Source organism: Capra hircus, chromosome 5 (assembly GCF_001704415.2).
Source record: "Capra hircus breed San Clemente chromosome 5, ASM170441v1, whole genome shotgun sequence".
Lineage (NCBI taxonomy): Eukaryota > Metazoa > Chordata > Mammalia > Artiodactyla > Bovidae > Capra > Capra hircus.
The window spans coordinates 99837739-99855205 of record NC_030812.1 but is presented as its reverse complement, the minus strand read 5'-3'; the positions used below and the strand labels follow the sequence as shown (position 1 = coordinate 99855205).

General features: G+C 43.6%; 1 protein-coding gene across 1 annotated transcript; it reads right to left on the bottom strand.

Annotated features, from left to right (window-relative positions):
- On the bottom strand, positions 5985-16235 carry SLC2A3 (solute carrier family 2 (facilitated glucose transporter), member 3). Its single transcript, NM_001285741.1, is given in 10 exon segments — positions 5985-6197; positions 6960-7163; positions 7757-7858; positions 8210-8314; positions 11455-11642; positions 11907-12069; positions 12722-12962; positions 13509-13669; positions 14216-14308; positions 16221-16235. Coding segments are annotated over 10 exon segments (1485 nt in total).

Sequence of the window (17467 nt, the reverse complement as noted above, 5' to 3'; positions counted from 1 at the left end):
GTAACCCCCACTCCACCCCACCCGCACCCCCGGCCCTAAGCAATCAGTCTTCACCAGGCCCCAGTCCTCTCACCTGTTGTTGGCCTCAGGTCCTCTGAACACTCAGGTATCTAGCCACCAGCTCTGGAGAGTTTGTCTCCTACTTGCCTGGGGAATGCGCACCAGCGCTGGCCTGCGCAATCCTCTGCTAGCAGGTAGATTGTGACTGCGCCTTTTCCAGTGAGCTCTGAACCTCAGCTTTGGGAGGTGGCCTCCCAAATTTGAACTTCCTTGGATACACTCCTTCAGCCCTGGGATACCATACTGAGTTCTCTTACATCCTTTTTTCATTTGTTGTCATAACTTTTTTTTTTTTAATTCAACTTTCCCTGTTTAGGTCAATCTGTGGTTTCAGTCTTCTTTATGTTTTTAAATTAACCAATTTATTTATGGCTGTGTTGGGTCTTCATTGCTGCACAGGCTTTTGTCTAGTTGCAGCGAGTGGGGGCTATTCTCTAGTTGCAGTGCACAGGCTTCCCATTGAGGTGGCTTCCCTTGTTGCAGAGCACAGGCTCGGTAGTTGTGGCACTTGGGCTTTGTTGCTCCAAAGCATGTGGGATCTTCCCGGATCAGGGCTCGAACCCTGATCTCATCTCCTGTATTGGCAATTGGATTCTTTACCACTGAGCTGCCAGGAAGCCCTTCTTTATGTTTTTAGTTGTAAAACTTTTAATCTTGATAGAAGTCAGATTCATACACCTAATAAAAATTCTATGTCAGGCAGTGTGCTAGGCATAACAAGACATGGTACTTGTTTTTTGGAGCTTATTCTCTGTAGAGCGTCACTAAATCCTCATGCACAAATAGACTCAGCATTGCAAAATTCTGAGGCAGAATATTTCAAGCACAAGAGAAGTGACAAGAACCTAAGTGATCATGAACTTGATGTATAGGAGAGCTAGAAAACCAGTGAGGCTAGACTTCAGTGACCAAAGAGAGTACAAGAAATGAAGCTGAAGAAGTAAACTTTTTAGGCAAGGGAAGCAGAACTTAAAGTGTCAGGACAGTTATAAGAATGAATGAAAAGAGAAAAGTTGCACCAGGGTAATAGGAATAAACTGGGATGTATGGTCACCCAGTTTATAGGCCATAGCAAAGGAGTCTGGATACTATTTTTTCCTTTTTCTTTTTTTTTTTTTTTTTACTGCTCAAACGTTTCCATTTCACTTATTTATTTTGGCTGCACCCCTTAGCTTGTGGGATCTGTTCCCCAACCAGGGATCTAACCCAGACCTCTGCAGTGAAAGCACCGAAGGAATCCTAACCACTAGACACCAGGGAATTCCACATCGCCACCACCACAAAAAAACCCAAAAACCTCCGTTTTTATTTTTTGGGTGTATGGTATGTGAGGATCTTAGTTCCTCGACCAGGGATTAAATCCAAGAAACATTGGAAGCTCCAAGTCTTAACCACCGGACCGCCAGGAAAGTCCCTAGAAATCTTTTTAAATTTGGCTTTCTGACTTAAGTGTTGTCCTTTTGCTTTTGCCTTCAACACTTTCATGATTTTCTGCTCAAGGAAATCCTGCTTGATCCTGTCAAGGACACATTTGGCTCCCATGGACCCACCATAGGTCCTGCTGACATGATTTTTCATTTCAGACCACCTCATTAGATCTTCAGATCTCACAGCATGAGCCCCCTACCATCTGTAGGCTTTGATGCTTCCCCAACCTTCTTGTAATTCTATCACCAGGAGTCCCAGACAGCCTAGTTTTGTTAGAGGTTGTGTTGTAGACAGCCAACTATGTAGGTCGAACCCTGGTCCATTCTGAAATCCTCTAGATACCGTCCCCTGAAGAGCCTGGATACTATTTTAAGCATGACTGCTTTAAGTGGCTTTGAACAAGGAATTGATATGTTCTGATTTTTTAAATTATCTTTGGCCATACCACGCAGCATATGGGATCTTCGTTCCCCAAGCTGGGATTGAACCTGTGCCCACACCTCCAGTGGAAGTGTGAATGTCTAACCACTGGACCACCAGTGAAGTCCCAACATGATCTGATTTTAAAAGAACACTCTAGTCATGTGGAGAATGAATTATAAGGAAGCAAAGGTGGAAAAAAGGAGCTAAAGCAACCAATTTTGGAGAATATGATGCACTTGCTGATGGCCAGGTATTCCATCCTTTCATTCCACCCCTAACACACAGAAAACCACAGTGCAAGGTTATGTCGGGAGCGAGGAAGTCTTTATGGAGCTCCTGCTTGGGCCTCGTAGAAATAAGAGTAGCCTTTCAGATATCTGTAGTAAGTGAATGGAAACTGGGCAAGGGAGTTTCATAACTACATGAAGGAAAGCATCAAAATGTTGAGTGCCCATCATGGGTATGAGATGTTTTCTTACGTAAATTAAGTGTTGGTTGAATCAGGATGAACCTAGAGATGATCATACTGAGTGAAGTCAGACAGAGGAAGACAAATATGGCACTTATATATGTGACCTCAAAAAAAGATACAAATGAGATGAGCATATTTACAGAACTGAAACAGACTTACAGACTTCAAAAACAAATCTATGGGTGGGAGGGAGGTTCATGTTTGGGAACGCATGTAAGAATTAAAGATTAAAAAAAAAAAAAAAATCTATGGTTAACCAAAGGGTAAACAACATGGGGAGGGAGGGATAAATTAGTTTGGGGTTAACATACATGCACTACCATATATAAAATACTAAGGATCTACTGTATAACACAGGCAACTCTACTCAATATTCAGTAGTAGCCTATATGGGAAAAGAATGAAAAAGAATGGATATATATGTAAGTGAATCACTTTGCTGTACACCTGAAATTAAAAACATGTAAATTAGATATTTTTGTTGTTTAGTCCCTCTCATGTCCAACTCTTTGGGATCCCCTGGACTGTAGCATGCCATGCTTTCCTGTCCTTCACTTATCTTCACGAAATCAGCTGTAGCTGAATGTAAAATAAAAAATTTAAAAAAAAAACAACAGTGAATCAAACGGAGAGTTAGCAGGGACCCTGCCCCTGGAGGGGTTGTGTTAAGCCAGAGTAGTAATTGATTGGAAGCTATTGTACAGTGACATAAACATGTATGTGTTCAATGTGTATACATATATATAGATGTGATATAAATGTATATATGTGATATATATACAATGTGCTTGCTCAATTGTATCCAACTCCGCAATTCCATGGACTGTAGCCTACCAGGATCCTCTGTCCATGGGATTCTCCAGGCAAAATAGGGGTTGCTGTTTCCTACTCCAGGGAGTATCTTCCCCTCCCAGGAACTGAAACTGCATCTCTCACATCTCCTGCACTGCAGGTGGGTTCTTTACTGCTGAGCCATTGGGAAAACATAATACACACATATATGTATATACATGAATACCCTGACATTAATGTAGGGTGAATTTCAGAGATCAAAGACTGGAGGAGAAAGGAAATAGAAAAGAGCATAAGAGAAAAATCAGAAGAATTCTCACTGGTGAAAGCAAGCAACATAATTTATTAAGTATGCAAGGCAATGCACTAAGGCTTTTCCATTTCATCTGCGCATAATAAATGAATATGGCTATTTTCATTTGTACAAAACTCTTGTATAAGAAACTTATTTAGGTTATAACAAGTACTGAGCAGCCACACGGTGTTTAAAGCTGACTTGTTACAGAGGAAGGTCCCCCCCCAACCCCACACACACAAAAAACCAAGCCTGTGATGTTATATTATGTACATTCAGAATTTTATTTCAAAACAAAGAACCGTAGTAACAATAATAGAAAAAATCCATTTGGAAATTATTCACAACCTGGTCACTGAGAACTGGGAAAAATTCCATGCTGCACCACTGCCAACCCACTGGTCTGAGCTGGAGCAGAGATGCAGTTGGAGGACAGTCTCCCGTCACGGCAAAGCCCTGTCCCAAGGCTCTGCAAGTTTTGTACCCAAAGCCTCAGCAACCAGAGGGAATGGTGAGAACTTAGAACCAAAATACTGTCATAGGCAAGGGTTTGACTGAAGGGCTTGAAATATGTAAGCACCAAAGAGGGAAAGGGAGATCAAGTAACATATGAAGGAGGGATGAAGAGCCCAGTCTCCACTTCTAAAAATACTGGATGATCCTGGAGGTGGCCGTGGGCTGTGGCAAATGCAATCCCTCCATCTCAGCAAACCCTCTGGCCACCCCAGATCTATTGTCCCCTTAAGAATGCCTCCCTCTCCCCCATGACGCCCTTCTAGCGCACCCAGGAGGCATCGTGTCCTGGTCTCACACTCTTTCCTGTCTTCTCCTGCTGTCTGAGTGGAGAGTGAGTCCTCCACTCTCAGTCTCAACATTTAAGGAGTTCTCTCTGTCCTCTCCAACAAGGAAAGGCAGCCAGATGAGATGGAACTCTGAAGTTTCAAAGAAAACCGCTGATGCAGATTCCACCCAGCAGAGGCAGTGTTGTTTACATATACACAAGTCTGAACACTTTATACCCAATAGGGGCCTTAGGAACCTAACAAGATAACCAGCAACTGCTTCGTGACGGTGCACACACATTCACGCTCATGTGTGGGCCTTACCGCACATCCACACAGACTGTCATGTGTGGTCTACAGGAAAGTTCAAGTCCCTCAGAGGACACCTGACATAACACTATGGTAATGTGGTAACAAGGGTAACTTGACACGGTAAACAGACATAAACAAGCATGAGATGACTCTCATGTAATAACACACGTTAACTGGATAATAATCGTTCAGGAAAAAAAAATTGTCTTCCAGCGCTGAGGTTACAAATTCCAAGTTAGCTATAAACATCTCTAACTTCTTTTAAAGCTATGGCTTAAAGCAAAATAAAAGTCAACATCTAAAATCCTCTAAACAACAAACTGAAAAAATAATGAACCTCTACCAAGAACCAAGATTTTTGGTTGCTCATTTGGGAGGCTCTCCCACCAGATGGGTGATAGGAATATTTTTTTTTATAAAAGTGAGTTTACTACAGAGAAAGAAGCTGCTTGGTCCAGTGAGGGGAGAGAGGATTTGTAGAAATAACCGTCCCTTCTCTGGACTCCATCCAAAATTAGAACCCATAAACCCCTATTAACTAAAATGCCCACCTTAGCAATAATCCTAGATTTCAAGTAATACTACATATAATCTTAAACGAAGAAAAAAGTTCCAAAGGAAACCAATAGCTTCTTTATACAGGCACATGACTTTTCTGAGAAAGTTGAGAGTTTTTATCTGAAGGATAGGAATTGTTTTAAGAGGCAACGTGCAAACCTCACACACCACATCATGCATCCTTCAATCATGCATGACCTTTCTCCCTAAATCCTTCCCTTATTGCACCTTAACCTCTTCGGTATCAAATCTTCCACCCTATAACCTCTCTTGAAGCACCTCCCTCTAACCTCAATTTCCTTATGCTTTCATTATTTGGTAAAATTACTTTATATTTAAAAAAATAAATATTTATGCAATAAAACCAGAAGATAAAATAAATAAAACTCAAGTTAATTTGCTCAGCAGAGCTGTACGGAAGTGAAGAAGGAGCTCTTATGGAATCCCTCTCTGCCCTCCACTCTTAAGTGTACCTGCTTCCTGGTGAGTCTGAGGTTGGAGGAATGGCACCTTTTAGCCCATTCCCAAAAATGCCTTGAGGCAATTTTAGAACCTAAGGGAGCGAGAGCTGGCCAAGTTGTCACATACCAAGTGGCCAGTCCCTCCTGAAATGAAGGTAGGTTTACTTGGTCTCTCCTGAACTGAAGAGAATGTCCAAGAAATGAAAATTTTAAAAGCCATTGAACACAACGACTAACCCCAGCTTTGGGATCCTCTGAGCGCCCATCGAGTATGTGGATGAGAAAGGAATGGAGTAGCAGCATTCAGAAACAGTCCTGGGTTACAACCTGATGAGGTCTCCCCGCTTGCTCAGGGGGAGGTTGCTTTTCGTGACGGGAGGGAGGTGGGTAGGAGGCACGTCTTAGGCGTTGGTGTCCTTCGTGGGCGGGATGCTGTTCATCTCCATGATGGGGCCTTTCTCACCGCGGGTTCCTGTCTGCACCTGCCCTTCAAAGGCTCGTGTAATTTCCTCAAAAGTCCTGCCACGGGTCTCAGGAACTTTGAAGAAGGTGAAGACCCAGAAGATAACGAGGAAGACAGTGAAGACGATGAAAACGTAGGCACCTAAGTAGAACTGGTGAAGAGATACAGAACAGAAGAGTCAGTCAGTTCCCTCACAATCGTATTTCCAATAGCCTTGAAGGCATAACCCCCCTAGACTTCATCAAAACAGTGCAGTCTCTTCAGAGACTTGCTCATGATTTCATTGGTAACTTCCTAGATTTCTCTGCAATTTTGTGTCATTCCTTTTCCTAGTCATTAAAGTTAGCCATTTCCAAATACCTATTGAGTTTTTAGGACTTTTGATTGACATCACTATTTTTTATTTATTTCTGGCTGCACCAGGTCTTTGCTGCTGTGGTTGGGCTTTCTCTAGTTGCCGTGAGCGAGGGCTACTCTTTAGTTTCCATGTGTGGGCTTCTCTTATTGTGAAGCATGTGGCAGGTGAAGTCTTCCCAAACCAGGGATCGAACACTTGTCTTCTGCTTTGGCAGGTGAATTCTTAACCAAAGGACCAGCAGAAAAGTCCTTTTGATTATTTTTTTAAAATCTGGGTTTCTCAAAGACTCACAAAAATTGGAAATGCATCCTAGATGTCCACTGCTAGTTCCTTTATTTAACAAATCAACTCTAGGCCATTTTACAATAGGACCTACCTCATCATTAACATCCTATCCTCAGTGAGCCTTTTGGATCAGGCCATTAATGCTGCATCAAATGATGGATTTTAAATACTGATTTGGAATCCTAAGGCCTATCATTGCTATTCTGTTCCTAAGCAGAACTATGTACTAATTGGTTTCAACAAGGGTTGGATGAGTTTTAAGTTACTTACCGTGGCCGAGGGGAAGAGCAGTCCAACCAAAAAGTTGGAGGTCCAGTTGGAACAACCGGCCACTGCCATGGCAGCTGGGCGGGGTCCCTGGCCAAAGAGTTCAGCCACAATAAACCAGGGAATGGGGCCTGGGCCAATTTCAAAGAAGGCCACAAAGACCAGGATGGCCCCAATACAGATAAAGCTCATCCAGCTGTAATTATCCTATGAGAAAGGAACAGAGGAAAGTTAGTATTAAAGACAGCATGCCCAGGTAGGCATCAGCTTCCCACAGATGAGGACTGATGGAATAATGAAAAGTTCCTTCTATCCCATGATGTAAAGGAGTTACTGGACCTAGAAACCTTGGGCTTTGTTGTCCTTGTTTTTGTTTTGGCTGCGCCATGCAGAATGTGGGATCTTAGTTTCCTGACCAGGGATTGAACCCTCACTCCCTGTGCTGGAAGGCGGATTCTTAACCACTGCACTGCCAAGGAAGTCCTAGCAGCCTTAGGTCTTGGAATCTTAGCAGTATGATCACGTGTCATTCTGCACATTCTGAGACCATTTCATCAGCTGTAAAACCAGATTAATGACCTTAACATCTCTTTGAGAATGAAATGAGACCATGTATTTTACAAGCTATATGTCAGATAACTATAGGGATGACAGCAATTTAATTATCTCTGAAAATCCACTTTTCTTAAACCTCTGCACCTATTGCTTCTCTCAAAGTTCACTTGTGTAATCGCCAAACCTTGACGACCCACCCCCTCACCTTTCCCCACTTCTCTCTTTCCTTTACAAAGAGTACTCACCTTTAGTAACAAAGAAATCGTCATGAGGATGGAACAAAAAGCCATCCCTCCAAGGCCAATCAGGTGTAGAGTCCTCCTCCCAGCCCTTTCCACCAAGAACACCTAAAAAAATGATTTAGAAAAAGTACCCGTGAAACAATGTCACTTTCTTTTTCATGAAGACACTGTAGGAGCTACTGGAAGCTGCCTGATCAGCAGCAGGGTACCTGCGATAGTCACACTGTCTCTCTTCTAGCTCTGAGTTAAGAGCATCCTCCACGGTCCCCTCTGCTTCCCTTTGCCCATCTTTTCATTCACCCATCATTCAATACCTCTTTTCCCCCACAGGGAATTAGAACAAAAAAGGTTTAACTAAAAGGCAGCAGGGAGATGGAAGGACATGCCACCTATACTTGAATGTGTGTACCAAGAATTCTCCACCCTGCTTGAAAATGATCAAAACGTCTGACTTACAGACACCACGGTGAAGATGGTGTTGACCACACCTGCGCCGATAGTGGCGTAGACCGGCTCCTGGACACCCGCATCTTTGAAGATTCCTGTCGAGTAGTAGAACACCTAACGGAACAAAAGGTGCTGCTGTGAAATAAAGTTGTGTGTAGCAGTTGCACTGAACCCTCAAAAAATCAACTCAAAAGTCACTGAAGTTCAGGAGTACTTTCCAGTAATTTTTTGTTGCTATTGTTCAATCACAGTATCTTTTCTGCAAACAAATGATCTTTTGTAACTTATTTTCTTCTTAGTCATCTTCAGCTCTAGCTACTTAGTTCCATTTTTCCCCTCTGAACTATGCTCATTCTTATTGCTCCATTTAGTCTCTTCCTGAAGTCTGCTTTTAGTAACTTAGAGAGAGCGGCTTAAGTCCTGTTAAGTTTTTCAATTCTGCTTTACCGATAGACTCTTACCCCAACTCCCACCCCCCATCAACAATGAAAGGCATTGATGGATCAACTAGTGAAGAAACAGAAGAGAACCCTCAGCCTGCTTGTTTTTGGAACGTGGGCTGGAATTCCAGGCACTGGCTCTTTACAAGTGTTTTAGTAAATAACACCAGTGATTATTTTAATTGAATGTACACTATTAAATAAGCTACGATTTGTACTATTCTTATTATTTGGTCAACACTGTGCTAATGTAGGGCTGCCACAACTACCATAACTTAAGAGACGTGGAAACATTGGACTCAGACCTGAAGATAACAAGGCAACAGGATCTAGGTTGCTCAGGCTCTTAGGCTTGGTTTAGGAGTTTATGATTTCACCCAGAATATCTGCCTCCATGGCAGCCCCTATTCAGCAGACTTTAAAAAAAAGTTAGTGTGGTACATTCTGTTTTTTTCTTTTGTTCTTATTGTTACTTATCTTTAGTTTTTGGCTGTACCATGTGGCATGTGAGATCTTAGTTCCTAACCAGGGACTGAACTCGTGCCCCCTGCATAGGAAGTGCTGAGTCTTAACCACTGGACTGTCAGGGAAAAGTTCTTCATCAGAGTTTTGATCAACATACACTTCCACATTGGGAGTGACTGTGCAGAAACAAGTCTTCAAAGCCCTACAGCCTAAGATAGAAACCATGTATATTTTCCAAAATAAGATTCAGGCTGTGCTCTTCGAAACTGAGATAAGTAGTGTCATCCTCATTAAAAACTGCTGCTCTGGGAGAGAAGCAAGGGTGATCTAATTTAAATTTTGTTTTTTTTAAAAATTCCAAGAATATTTAATAACATAAAGCTTGTAAGGAAAGGCATTTGAACAGTTAAAACGAGAGATGAATAATTATGCCAATTCTCCTTATATAAAAGCACACACATCAAAAACCTAACTCAGACATACACACCTCAAGCAAACTTCTTATAATAAAGTCATGCTGCCTGGAACCTTGGAGCCAGGTTAAGCTCACCCCTACATCATCCTACCGAAAGCCAGTTTTACTTTGCTGGGTAAACACTGTCCAGCCTCTTACCTCTAAGGGAGATTAGAAAACAGTCTGTTCAAAGGTAGGTTGGAAAAGTGACTTTCACCCACCATTTACTGAAGTGGAGGAGGGAAGGGGGAAGGGTCCTGCCTGCAGAGCACTCATCCATCATTTAACTTTCCCAGGGTGGTCTTTCTCTGATCCTGTTCTGCAGGGATCAGACTTGGGGGAGGCAAGCAGGTGCCTGGGGTGTAGAATTGAAGACGGTGGCCTTCTCAGGACCCATTTTATACCTGGACACCTCCCTCTAGTCCCAGTATCACTGTTCTGGAAAGTTCTGAGTGTACATTTTATTACAGTGGTTTTTCAAATGAGGAAATTTGAGACTGAGATCCATCGGAACCACCCAAGAGGACTTTTCAGACTATCTTCCCTCTCAGGTTCTAATATAACTACCTCTAATCCCTCAGGGGAAGCACAAACAAGTTTTCTTGTGGTGCGTTAGGGAGAGAGGCTAAGGACCAACTTACTGTTTTAAGTTATCATGTATTTTTTGCAAAACTGCTTTGTCATAAAATGGTTTGATCACACTGATCATATTATGATGGCAAACCCTCAGCTCATGAATTGGTACTTAGAGAGAGGTCTGGAGTGTTCTCCATATCCAAATATATCCAAATATTTTATCTGCAAAAGGACAGAGGTGTAGGAATACCTTCTCTGCTCACACCCAGGACTCAAAAGAAGGAAGCAGACTTTTGCACAGAATACCATGGCTACCTGCCCGATGCTAGCTTCCATTTGGCCCCTCACTTTAAACAATCACAGTCACTATTCTAAGTTGTAAAAAATATATACAATGGTAAGGCCAGCTCTGTCTGGGTACCCTCACACCTCCTAATTGCTCCCTAGGGCTTTACACGGATTTCAGTTTGTAAAGTCCTGGGAAAAAAACCCCAAGGTGTGTCAATTCTCAGATCTGCTTGGATTACATGGTCTATGTTATCATTGATGACATCAGCCAAGACAGATCAGAGTTAAAGAGAACTGGATATTTAAAAATGAATGGTTGGGAATTCCCTGGTGATCCAGTGACTAGGACTTAGCAGTTTCACTGTGGTGGCCTGGTAACTCCTCACTTCCAATGCAGGGGGCACAGGTTTGATTCCCAGTTGGAGAAGTAAGATCCTGCAAGCTGAGAGGCACAGTCAGAAAATAAGCAGTCCAAAACAGAGGATGAATAAAAATTAGATAAATTACGATACTCCATAATGTTAAAAAAAAATCTGGAAGAGGACAAATGTTCACGACAAGTTCTAAGACTAAGGGTGAGAAATTTTTCACTCTCTCATTTTGCCACACAAACGTGTATTATAGATATAACTTTAGAAGATAAATCCAAAGGCAAGTCTAAACCTGGATAATGTGCCTTTTCTGAGAAACCACTACCAGGCAAACATTGTGGGAGGCCCTGGGTATATCAGAAGGTGAGCAGCGGCCAGTGCGGCTCCCCTCTGGTCAGGTGTGTTGTCGTTTAGTCACTAAGTCCTGTCTGAATCTTTGTGACGCCATGGATTGTAGCCCTCCTCTGTCCATGGGATTTTCAAGGCAAGAATAGTGGAGTGGGTTGCCACTTCCTCCTCCAGGGGATCTTCCTGACCTATGGATCCAACCCTCATTTTCCTGAATTGGCAGGTGATTCTTTACCACGGAGTCACCAGGGAAGCTGGTCAGGTGATTCCACTGAAATGGGCTGGACACATCTGCCCCGAATGGACACTCACCGCGTTGATCCCAGAGAGCTGCTGGGAGAGCTGGAGCATGATGGAGATGATGATGGGCTGCCGGTAGTTGGGGGCACGGAAGAGCTCTAGCACTGTGACTTGCTTCTCCTGCGACATCCGCATACTCTCGTCCTTCATCTCCTGGATGTCCTGAGCCACGTCCTCGGTGCCCCAGAGTCTCTGAAGGACTGCGGAAGAGGAGAGGTCACAGATAAGGTGCTGGCTAATGCCTTGCCCCCATGAGACAGCTGGGAAAATGCCACTCTGAGGAGCCCTGTGTCTGGCCTGAACTTGCCTTCTCACCCCTCACCCCATATGACTTCAGAGAAATCAGACAATTCTCCGCTCAGGTTCTGAAGGGCAGGGAAAGGAACTGACAAGAACCAGATCCAAAACCCTCATCTTAAAACAAACCAGTCTCGAGGTTCCTACAAAGCATGAAGGATACTCACTCTCCTTTGCCTTCTCCTCCTCCTTTCTGTTAATGAGCAAGAATCTAGGACTTTCAGGGCAAAATGGAAGGGCAGCGCACTGGATGATGGCTGGTAAGATGGTGAAGCCCAGCAGCAGAGGCCACAGATCTTCAGTCCCCAAGATGACTTTTAGACCAAAGATCTAGAAACCAAAGACAATACTATAAATTCCATACTTTATAGGCCACATGCTTAGTTGCTCAGTCATGTCTGACTCGTTGCGACACTTTGGATTGTAGCCCCCCAGGCTCCTCTGTCCATGGGATTCTCCAGGCAAGAATATTGGAGTGGGTTGTCATTTCCTCCTCCAGGGGAACGTCCCAATCCAGGGATCAAACCAGAGTCTCCTGTGTCTCCTGCACTGCAGGTAGATTCTTTATCCACTGAGCCATTGGGAAAGCCACAAATTGATTAAAAAAAAAAAAAAGTTCAGAAAATCATCTGGCCTATCACAGGGAAAGATAGCTTTTTCTTTTTCTACCCTACTTGTTTCCTTAGCCATCTATGAGTGCTAATAATATTAATATCTGAAACATATGCAGTTGAATAAGTACCAGACATTTTTTGTTTGTAAAAATTGAAGCATGGTTGATTTAAGTACTAATGTACAGCAAAGTGATTCAGTTATATAAATATATATATACACACAAAACTTTTTTTTAACATTCTTTTCCATTGTGTTTATCATAGAATATTGAATATAGTTCCCTGTGCCACACATTATTTTTGGTGACTTTATCTGTGTAAATTCATTTAACGAGCCATGAATGAACACTCAATAAGTTCTAGAGTACCTGGGCCACCAGAATTCCGATAACGATGCCCAGCTGGTTTAGAGTACCAAAGGCGCCCCGCAGGGCAGTAGGGGAGATCTCTCCAATGTACATGGGCACGAATCCTGTGCAGAGTCCGCAGAAGAGGCCGATAATCAGTCGGCCCAAAATCAGCATTTCAACTGACTCTGCTATTTTGCAGAATCCCATAAGGCAGCCGCCAGCTATGGCCAACAGGTTGACAATAAGCATTGAGTTGCGCCTGGAAGATTAAACAAAGATAAGGGAAATTTGCAAAACAAAGTCCACCTCTCCCCTTCTTTCCTGGTCACTCTACCATTCTCCAGACTCATACATCTTTTGGTCAAACTTTTCGACTTTCTAGTATCAGAACATATCTGATTGGGATAATCAGGACTAATGGTTCCTACGCCTCAGCCTACATAAGACTCACCTAGAGAACTTGTCGCAGATTTTCTCCTCTACGTCTTAGCTATCAGGTAGGATTTTAGGAATCACTTCAAGGCCATTTGTTCTCAAAGTTATCCACAAACTACAGCATCCATCAGCTAGAAATTTGCTAGAAATTAAAATTGTCCCACTCCACCCCAAATTCATCATTACGCCTTCATGTGGCTGGGGGGTGGGGGAGGAGGATGGAGACGAATCTTCGGGATTGGTTTTCCCTTGATGGGAATGTCACAGGCTTTCTATTCAAATGCACCATCACCTTCCTGCTCTAAGCCTCAATGCTTGTCTTCAATGCAAAAGGTATAGCCCCCTTCCTTGCACAGTTTCTGGTCAATACCTGCCAAATCGGTTGACAAAGAGTCCGACGGAGAAGGAACCAATCATACCACCCACGGAGAAGATGGCCACAGACAAGGACCACAGGGATGTGAGGAGCACGCTGGATGGGGGTGTTTCTGACCGTTCTTCCAAAGTGTAATTGAGAAAGTCTTTTATGATCTGCCAATTAAAATGGGTGGTGGGAGAAAAGACCATTACAGTTGGATGAGAAAAGATACAAACACTCAGGATCTTCCCCTCCCTAAGAGAACTGTGTTCCAGTTACTTTCTAGGTAGAGAGTCGAGGGAATAAATAGATGGCAATGGAAAAGACAGGTAACACTGGAGTTCATGTTACTAAATTTGAATAACTTAGTTGTCCTGAAAATGCCAGTAGGTAGTAGTACTGATGTACTTCTGTTCAGGGATGATTTCACGCCGCACCCCTGCACCCCGACTTTGTAACTAACCTCTAGGGGACAATAAGGGAAGTGTGTCACCAGAGGGTGAGAGGATGAACGGGCCCAGTCCAGGGTGCAGGGAGCCCCTGCCCTGAGTCTCTTGCTTTGATCAATGATTCAGTTAGATCCCCACCAATATCATGCCCCATCTCAGTCTTAGCCAAGTGAGCTACCAAGTCTGTCTAAGCATGATAATTCTGGAAACCCTACCTAAAGGAATACTTTCCCCATTCCCAACTCAAAACTCTTGTTGCCTGGCACTCACCGCCTCAGGAGCATTGATGACTCCAGTGTTGTAGCCAAACTGGAAAGAGCCTATGGTAGCAACTGAGATGGCGAAGATCAGAGGTGTGGTGACCTGGGGGGAGGGTAGAGAAGAACATTCCTTAAAATTCTTGATCCATGACTGGCTCTTAGTAAGGAGAACACACCATGAGATTTTTGCACCTTGTTTTATGCCCCGGATATGTTCCAGTGCCTCCCAGTTTACAGTCTCTGGGAACTTGAATTTGTATTCTGCTGTTATCTGAAAATTGTATAAATCTTCATTAGGTTGAACTGGTTCATAGTGCTTTTCAGGTCTACCACATTCTTTTACTTTTCTGTATATTCATTCTATTAATTTTTGAGTTTGATATTGAAAATTCCAGCTAAAAATCTTGACATATCTACTGAAAAAAATTTTAATATATAGTGGAACTATATGTAACTTTGTTCTGTATTTTCCAAGTCTCCTGTAAATGTGTTATTATACTTTCATAATTTAAAAGAGAAATACCATGAAGATAAAATTTAAAAAAAGAAAATTAAAAAACAAGAGATTTATGTACTAGAACTCAGCTGGTTGGTAGTATGAAAACAACAACTTAACGTTTAGGTAGTGAATAAGGAACACAAAAGCACTGAAGAGCTTATCTGGTGATATAGATGATCATGAAGAGTAAACCTGGGGAAATTCTGGAAAGAAAATTTTGGAAGGGACAAGTTAGGAGAACTGGGTTAGTCCGTTTGTAAGTATTCAAACAGCAGCCCCAGGTAAATAAATCCCCAGGCAAGCACAGAATTGTGCTTAGGGATAGAAAAAACTGAGGGCAGGCAGCAAAGCCTTAGGATTGTCGAGAACAGATTATTCTGCGACCAGCTGGAGCCGGTGTAGGCTCACCCGTACCCCAAATTCCACAAAAGCACGAGTGGTACTGACGTGTCGTCATCACCAGGCTGCTCGCAACTCTGGGTCACAGAATCTGCAGGATCCGCCCGCCGTACCACCGTACCCTTCCTTGGTCCCATCTGAAATTCTTCCCGTTCCCTTAAAGAGGTACTGCTATCCCCCACCCACCCACCAGGGGGCGAGAACAAGCTGACTCCCAATCCAAAATGGAGACATTTTGTGAGGGGGCTGTGCTGAAATCAACCCAGTCATCACTCACCTTGTCGGGGTAATCCTAGTAGGTGTGATCTTAATTTCCACCCCAAGAGAGCTCAATTTTTATGCCTGAGAGCTCCCCGCCCCCGCCAACCCTGTCTCATCTTAAACTCCTTCCCTATCAAGTCAGGCAGTGGCAGGCCTCGAGTTAACAGTTCCCCAAATTGACCTTGCCTCCACCGGCATCTAAGTACCGCCGAGGCCAGCGGGGGCAGCGCTTTCTACTTCATTCACTCCTTTCAGTAGAAACCTCTTATTTTCTCTCATCATTTAACTCCTGAGGGCCTTCCTACTTTTTCATCCCCTCTCCCATCTTTTATTTTCAGATAAATTACCTTAGTGAAAATGCCCTTCTCCCAGCAAATACCGCATCCACAACACTCAATAATACATTAATATACTGTGCGGTTACAATCATGGAATTCTCTGTCCTTAGGTAATTCAGGGAATCCCACAAGTCATAGAACAGATGATGGCTGGACACCGACCCGGCACCCCCAAAACAAACCTCAGGTCTTTTCAAGGTCTAAAGCATCAACACCACCATACGCCCCCAATCCCCTGAACGCTCAACTTCACATCCTCAAAAGCATGTAATTGTATTAAAGAAAACACAAACACACACACCCATGTGTGTAATACAAACAACTTCTCCAGGTGACTTTTCCCACACCAAGAAGGTGAATGGAACTGGGATAAATCCTTTATAGGACATGACATCCGAAAAGAATTGTGGAAGTGCGGCACTGCAGGCTGGGAGAGCAATGGAAAAGGCTTCCAGCCAACGCCGGTATAGCTTGCAACCCAAGCCGGCAAAAATAACCGGTAACCGTATCGCTCTTACCTTCGTGGTCCCCATGGCCCTAATTTAATTCTTTTCAAATCTTCGATAAAGATCTAGGAGTGGGACTCCAGAGACCCCTCTTCCAGGCAGCAAAACCTCCAAAATGTCCTCTATCGGCGGCAAGTTTTCCTCCAGGTCCTCAGTAGCGGAGCCTATATCTCATGCGCCTATATAAGCTTCGGAGAGGGCGGAGCCCGGGAGACAAGCCCCCAGCCCCACCCTACCCGCCTCCAATCTTTGGAGCTCCTCGTAAGTGTAGACCTCAAACACTGCCCCCTCCCTAGGCAACACCCCCCAACCCACCCTTCAAGCCTGCTTTTGAAAACCACATCCTGCCCCCACCCTACTCAATTTTTTTTTTTAAAGCTTCTCCTCCTTCCCCGTTTTAAGAGCACGTTTCACAGACAAAATGCTACCAGAAAAAGCCTGGAGGGAGGGCAGATACACTTTATTTTTTGCTCTCGCAAGGGCTCAGAATTGAATCAATCCGTAAAAAGGTGAGAATAAAGGCTATCCATATTCGGCAAAGGTCGCTGGATGTGAACAGAAAACATTCATAATCCTATGACTTTATCAGCTGCTCTTTGATTGCAGGCTGTGTCTACAATCTTGGAGGGGAGGGAAGGACAGTCTGGAGAAGGAAAGCCAAAGAAGGAAGAATTGGATGAGCTTTTGGCTCCACTTGTCCTCTGACTTAGCATAGTCTCTCCTGGTTTCGAAAACCTGAATATCCAGGAGCCAAACCAACTCTTCCTGGGTTCCAGGAAGCAGAGAATCAGCTGGCCTGGGACACAATCTACACTCCTGAAAATGTTGTTCACCAGCTTCCCACCCAGCTGAATCCCACCCACTCTGCAGTGTTTTGCCCCTAGTCCCATGTTGACAGCATCTAGAGAGAGAACAACTGTAAGGATCCATTAAACAGGTATTTTATTTGCAGAGCACAAACTGTGTATCAGAAAGAAGTTGGGGATTCATCAGTAGAGAAGATCAAAAAGTCCAGGCCCTCAGGAATCGACGGTGCTCCCCTTCTTCCACTTAAAACATTCAAGAGGGACCAGGGCAACTGCTTCTTACACAGCTGGAGAGAACTGCCAACAGCCTATTCCTTCTAGGCTGTGAGAGAAAAGCGTGAGATACACATCTGATTTCCAAGCCATACAAGAGAAGTGAGCAAGATGAGGAGGAAAAAGATAGAAGGAAAATGAGAGCAGAGGAAGATGAAGGAAAATAAAAGGCCAGTGAAG